This window comes from Styela clava, chromosome 13 (genome assembly GCF_964204865.1).
Source record: "Styela clava chromosome 13, kaStyClav1.hap1.2, whole genome shotgun sequence".
NCBI classification, from domain to species: domain Eukaryota; kingdom Metazoa; phylum Chordata; class Ascidiacea; order Stolidobranchia; family Styelidae; genus Styela; species Styela clava.
This window is the reverse complement of record NC_135262.1, coordinates 14,193,649-14,200,810: the sequence shown is the minus strand read 5'-3', so window position 1 is coordinate 14,200,810 and position 7,162 is coordinate 14,193,649. Positions and strand designations below refer to the sequence as shown.

The 7,162-nt window shown below is 33.8% G+C and overlaps 1 protein-coding gene across 2 annotated transcripts; it reads left to right on the top strand.

Moving 5' to 3' along the window:
- The first annotated feature begins 570 nt into the window (after positions 1-570).
- LOC120333136 (alpha-tocopherol transfer protein-like) lies at positions 571-3,688 on the top strand. Of its 2 annotated transcripts, XM_078119348.1 has the most exons (7): positions 571-687; positions 875-1,242; positions 1,519-1,615; positions 2,113-2,215; positions 2,858-2,936; positions 3,330-3,428; positions 3,649-3,688. In XM_078119348.1, exons 2-5 carry the CDS (start codon positions 1,064-1,066, stop codon positions 2,914-2,916), a joined length of 438 nt encoding a protein of 145 aa, XP_077975474.1. In that variant the 5' UTR covers positions 571-687; positions 875-1,063; the 3' UTR covers positions 2,917-2,936; positions 3,330-3,428; positions 3,649-3,688. The 2 variants fall into 2 exon arrangements, with proteins under 2 accessions (XP_077975474.1, XP_039256421.2); XM_039400487.2 differs by having other exon boundaries at positions 605-1,242.
- Positions 3,689-7,162: the final 3,474 nt, after the last annotated feature.

Sequence of the window (7,162 nt, the reverse complement as noted above, 5' to 3'; positions counted from 1 at the left end):
ATAGTAGTGACCGTTGGCACAAATGATCACGAGAAAAAATATGAGGAGGTGTCTATGTAAATTTCCACGAGGGCAAATATTTTCGAGGGCACAAATATAAGCAGGTTCAAATTTTCCAGATGCTGGATTATGCAACGACGCTCTTGCCAAACCTTGAACTGAGATGAAAAACCACAGAGAGCATTTGAAAATGAAAGCAATAGTCTTTCAGTGACTTCAATCATCTTTAATTGCTGAACATTGCAATCGAATTGTTCATTAATTGCGTGGAAAAGGAAATTTCTCCCAACAATAACAATCAACCAAACAAAAGGCCTCCGGGATTGTTTGTGAAAGTTGATATCACGTGCAAAATAGCAAATTAACAAACTCTTACTAGATGATTTGCGTTCGTGCAAAAATTTTCATCTGTTTTTACATTGCTATTAGATGATTTAGTAGCACGATTTAAACTCAGCTAGGCAAAACCCACACCCAATGATTCGCGTCGCTGCTTGCGCAGGGAAATCGAAGCGTTCATTTCATTGTTGCTTGACTGTCTGGGTAAACAACATTGTATTTAGCAAATACATACGACGTTACGACACTTTTGACATGGTAATGAAATAGTATTGTAGCCAGACTGAACTGATGTAGATGGTAGGAAGTTGATGGTATATATAAATAAGCGATAGATGTGAAAATATGGTGGGTATCTTCTTTGAGAGGAATATTCTCGTGTATTAAACTTTAGTGTGATTTCATAACTTACCAGTGGGCCTTTAAAATTTAACGACAAATTGTTTCTTGTCTACGACAACTTAAAATATTTGGACACTCAACCATGTTAATGTATCAGTGCGTAAAGAGCAATAAATCGTTTTTCAACATTCAGATACCAATAAGCTGGCGGGGACGCTAAAAAAAGTTGAGCAAAAAAGGAAATAGCAATTACTCGCTAGAACGCTATGAGGCATGAGAGAAATAATATCGAGCAATAATTATTCTGCAAATGATTAGGTATTTGGAAAAAATATACCTGCAGTCCATGAAATAGAAAGCGTAATTTTGGATAGTTTTCGGCATGGCTTCAAGATACCAATGTTCGCTTCCAAGCGACATACTAGAAAAAGCCATTAAAGATCTTAACGAGCCTGAAAATCGTGATAAACGCCTCGAAAGCATTGATAATTTGAAAACTAAGGTCAAGGAAAAGTGCGACAAATTTGAGCTTCTGGACGAAAGTGACGAATTCTTGTTACGGTAAGCATAAATATATATGGAATATGTATTGTCGTTGAGTGGATTCATTGATTGCTAACTAACTCACTAAACTATGGGAAACTAGTCTGAAGATATCTGTAAACGATGAAAAGACTTAAGCAACATGAACATCGTTTATCTTTAACAAGATGTGTAAATTACCCACCAAGCTGATGACCCATAATATTTTAAACATATAATAATGCTTTGAGTCTTGTGTGTCTAATGTATTATCTTCTAATACTGGATTTCTCAATTCATCTACTTTTATTCCAGATTTTTGAGATCTTGTGAATTCGACCTAGAATATTCGCTCAAAACTTTGGAATGTTATCATAAAGTTAGAAGCGAATGGCGAGAAGTTTTTGATTTGGTAGGTTCATGGATGGCACTTTCATGCAATCATGCAAAAGACTGACTAATTTGTAATCGCCTATTAGTTTTCACTAGATCTATGCAGACGATAGCATATATTAATACATGGTGACCCCCATAAAACAGAATCAATAAATTTCTCAATTGCTTCTACGAAAATTAAAGAAGTTTATTTAATTTTGTTTACATATGATTATCTGTTTGTGTATGATTATTGATTATACACATATATATGTGTATATAAAAGTTTCGATAATCTGGGACGCCGTGCAAAAAAGTTTGGTTCATTCTATAATATGTTGCAAATGGTCTCCTTGGTGTCGGAGACAGGCTTGCCGCCTTTGCGCAAAATTGTCAATCACGCTCACGCATTTTTCGTTAGCCATTTTCCCCGATTTTTGCTACAGTTGCCTCTTTGAGTTCACCAATTGGTATTATTAATGGAATGGCCGAGTTTGAGAATATATAGGAAAAACATTTTTGCTCATTGTTCAGGTTGAAAACAAGAAAAACATACGAAAGTCCTTTGCTTCAGGACCATCGACATTCTGGGGTGGAAGAGCCAAAAATGGAAGCTTTATTTTATTAAAAAGACCAGGTGATGAATAAGATTAATATAGTTATTATTTTGTATTTTTGCCGTTTACAATTTTAGGTGGACGTAATGTGTTAAAAGAATGGTGTAGCCTAATTAAGTGTTTTACCTAATGAGTTTCACAAATTTCCTTCTCCCATAAACCACGTATCGTTCCTGTGTTGGCAACAGCAAAGGCCTTCTTTTGCTTTCGTCTGTTTTTATTTTTACTTTAGTAAACGTGGAGTATAAAATAATAACTGAAGTAAACCAGTAAAAAAAAGATAGGCTTTTTAAAAAAACACACGACCACAAGTGTTGAGAGGAGACCACGGATCATTAACGTTTGAAACCCACTGGTTTATGCTATATCTTGTAGTTTTTCAAAACTTTGTTTGGATTGACTCTTCGTTTGACGCAGTCCATAAACAAATTTGTTATATAATCTCTGTGAAACTTCGTTTTCCAAATCAATACCAGCCTTTTAATAGAATATATATAAGTTACAATTGTATTGGATATAACTACCATAGAATTCAAAAGATATAATGGGAGATATAATGGATAAACCAAGTCTAAAACTGACTTCCCGGGTGACCTCTGTTGTAGTCTTATTTATTTTTTATTGTGTTTCGTATTTGAAAAAAAAAATGTGTCTGATTACAGGGCTTGGAGATTCATTGACCAAACTTATTGCTTCCGTTTTCTTTCCTACGAAAAAATGATTGAAAACGAGGAGGCCCAGGTACTCAATGATTCTACTGATATTTGTTAGATCAGAAAATTTATTCGTTTGCAATAGACGAAGCAGAGTTAAAAATATCAGTTTCGAAAAGATCATTTCCAACTTTAATTAATTACTGTGGGTTCGTCAGAAATTATTGACGGTTTTTGATGTGATAAGATGGCAGACTTGAAAGTATATATGTCTGTTATTATATTGTTCAAAAAGTTGAAAGATTGGGATGATGGTCATAAAATATGCGACTTTTGCGATATTGGATGAATACGAATATAATCACAACACCAATACATGTCCTAAGATATATCGAATAATTTGGTGTATCATCAATTCGACATACATTTTTAAATCATCTCATATCAGAGATTCATCCAGATATATATATATTTTTTACAGATATTTGGGATAACAGTAATCGTCGACCTATCGCACTTGGGTTTTAGAATGGGGATGCAAATGGCTTCCATAGGTAAACGATTTCTCCGAATGCTCCAGGTATATTTTACTATAACTAAGCTTTATCTCGTAAAAACGTATCAGAATAAATTATGATATATTTTCTGTTTTGATTGACCAATAGGCCTACATTAGAAATAGGTGTCAAAACAAAATAAATCAACATTGTTTAGCAAGGCACACGAACTAGCAAGGCTTCAACTAATCCCTCCTTAATGTTATCTTTGTTTTAAAATTATCAATAATCCATATGCTGCAGGAGGTTCTGCCAATCCGGATAAAATCCATTAATATTGTAAACGAAGCTTTTGTGTTCGATGCGATGTTTGCTATTGTGAGCAATTTTATGAGCAGTCACATCAAGCAAAAGGTACGTTGCGGGTATTTCACGTTATTTAGGAAAACCTTAAAATTTCAAAAAAATAGTTTTAATAATTTGTTACGAAGATTATCTTATCTTAATTTGCACAATTCCTAGAACTAGATCATTTGAATCAAAATTTCTTTTTGAATCTTCCCAAGAGGAAAAAATATTTCGATTATATAAATACAATCATTTGTTGTTTTACTAGATAAAACTAACACTTTTTCAACAGATTATATTAGAATATTAAAAATTAGTCTTTTTCGGTGATCACAAATGCTATTTTATTTTACCAGATAAAATTTCATCGCCATAATCTCAATGGACTTCACGAAACTATCGACCCAAATGCGTTGCCACCATTTTTAGGAGGAACCGGGCAGGAATTAGATATTGAAGAGTGGACTAGAGAGGTTATTGACACATAGTATGAGCAAAAAACTTCAAATTAAGCTTTTGATTTATATGATAGCTCGGCATGGTCAGAACACAATGAAGATGGCGTTTTCAACAAGATATACAGCACGACATTGGAATATTAGTATAGAAGACATGCACTGTGAAAACGAAATAGGTATTTGTAAATTGAAATGGTGAAGTGTCATAATGTTCCCATTTCAACAAAAATGAACTTGAAATAAAAATTCCATTTTTTGAACAATGGCATCATATTTTTCTACATGTATATTTGACAATATATGTCTCTTTCAATCAATCTTCTGGAAGCATGCAACTATAGAAGCGCAACTATAGAAGTAGTGAAATATGCAGTTCATGATATTCACATAGATTTGAATTATTTCCCAAATTCTCCGTAATGTGTGGTAATGTTTTTTTCTTCAACTAATTGAGTCTAACATTATCAATGTGTTTATTGTAAATAATAAAATCGAAACTAATTTTTTGCTAAAGTTTTGCTGATAAATATATTTATCATAGTTAGCTTCGATGGATTGCATTTTCGATTTATATATTGATGGAAAGTAGTGTAGTGTTTTTGGTTTAAGATTCATTTTAAATTTAGACTACTCAGCCAGAATCGCAGCACTGCATGATAATATACGTTATTTTCTCTGCAAAATCCGAGAGTGGTACTACATCTCAGTCAGTCAGAAATGAACCAAATAAGTGCTGGAATCTAAACCAAGTTTGGGTGTTTAAAAATTTGGAGACGGCATTGTTTCATTTTTTCTCATTCTTTATTGATATTATTTTTTGTGCATACTAATTCAACTTGTATTCTAATAGCAAAACTGACATATGCTCAACATGTATATTTACTTAAAGTAATTGTTAAGGTATTTTAGTTATCATGCGCCAACCTCTATCATCGAAAGGTTTTTTATACATTCCTCCCTACATAACTTTCTTCGCCACAGGGAAATTGGTGAATCATGTTACTGCATCATGCCTATAGTATCACATAAGCAACTAAGTTATTCTTACGATACATGCATTCACATATGATTTAACTAGAAGAAAGGAATTGGCGCCCCTGCTTACAGACGGTCTTGGAGCACATCTTTGCAGACAATTGCTAAGTGGAATGAACCGATTAAATCGATGTTAATTTATATGCAATAATATCAACCTAATTAATACATTACCTTGTTAATCAATAATAATTGTCGTATAATCTTCAAAATTATTTTCTTTCTTGCATTCGCCGTCAGGTTATTGGTCTGAAAATTTAACTCCCTGGACAAATGAGAATACTCTATATAGCATAACAGCTACTCAAAAAAGCTTATAACTTTCTAAATCGAGCACATTTTCTTGTTTGCATACTAAAATAAGACATATCTCGTACATCGTTAGATTTCAATGCGGTAAATGCGACATATTGCCAATCATTTTATACCAATATTATTACTGGACAATATATAAATAGGAATTGTTTTGGTATTCTGTTCGTATTAGAATTATTTTTTTATTAGTATATATATATTATCCAAACAATCAAAACCTTTATGATGAAAACTATCCTGTATTTTCTACACGGTTACCATTATTGCCATCAGACTTTTTACTTGAATAGGAGATAAAATAGGAAGTGAAGGATTCTTGAGAGTAGTTTCAGTACCTTCAAAATATTTGAAAACTATTAGAAAGATGCTCTAATCTAATGTATATAAACAAAGGATATACAATGTTAGCATATGACATAAAATAGTGCTTCTACGAATTAAAAGAAAATAGCATAAGTTTGGTCGAAATATTGGCTCCCACTGGGCTCTTAGGTTGTTTTCACAATGACATATAATCATATAAATGCAAATTTTCGTGACAATGAATAAAAAATCGTTTTGAGGTCAAAGGAGGCACGGAAACATAGGAATACTAAAATAAAATTTTATTGAATGAAACATAACAGCCAATGGCGGCGCGTGGTCATTTTGACAACCGGGGCAAGCTACTGCGGGACCAAGTCACCCCATCCACGGGGACAGGATGAGCGCTGTAAGTTCTCCCATCATTTTATGAGTATAAAAACCATTCCATCGGTAACAACCAATCGGCAAAGGGCGACAATTTTTAACAATAAGAAAGTGTCTTTAAAACCGGTCCAATTCAAGGGATTAATAAATTTAGACATAGTTTATTTTGAAACCTCTTTCAAAAGGAAAGGCAATATTTACCCAGATAAATACAATGACATATTAACAGAAACTTCGGAAAAGCAGACAAAACCTAAAATAAGGTTTAAAACGTTACTATTAAGAAGGGAAAAATAATGTAAAGATAAGGACATGCGTCGCTCACTCATAGATATATATGCTGCTAGACTTCTACTGCTTGAACATATATGCAACACGCCGCGGTTTCTTGGAAGCAAAATGCTTAATAACGCGCTGATTAAAGTCATGCATCCCAGAAATAACGTCTCTGTGAATGGATAAAACAGCCAAGAAATTTAATCTATCTTGCTTCATTGTGTTTATGAGATACGTTTCAATACGCTTCAACGTGCTGAATGTTCGCTCTGCGTCGGCGGACGAAATAGGCGTCGTCAAAATGATGTCCAGAAATTTTGCAGACGCCGCAAAGGTAGTTACTAGAGTGTTATCTATGAGAAACCCATAGATCGCGCAAGTTGATGTGATGTTCAAAAAAGTTTGATTGGTGTATATACATCGCAATTCATTTTCCAATTTACCCACGTTTATCATGGGGTAAAATTTGGAGACAGTAGCCAACAAATGGATGGGAAATTGACGTGCAATTTTTGAAAAATTTTTGGGGTTCATCAAAGAGAACGCGGCAAGGTGTTCAGTGCGCAGACGATCGCCTATTTGATTCACCAGAATGTCACAGCATTCCTTTGCAGACAAAATCAAACGCTGCGTTGTTTGCCCGCGGCGTAAAGAAGCACTCCATGTGTCGTCGTATTTTATTGTTTCCCGGATAC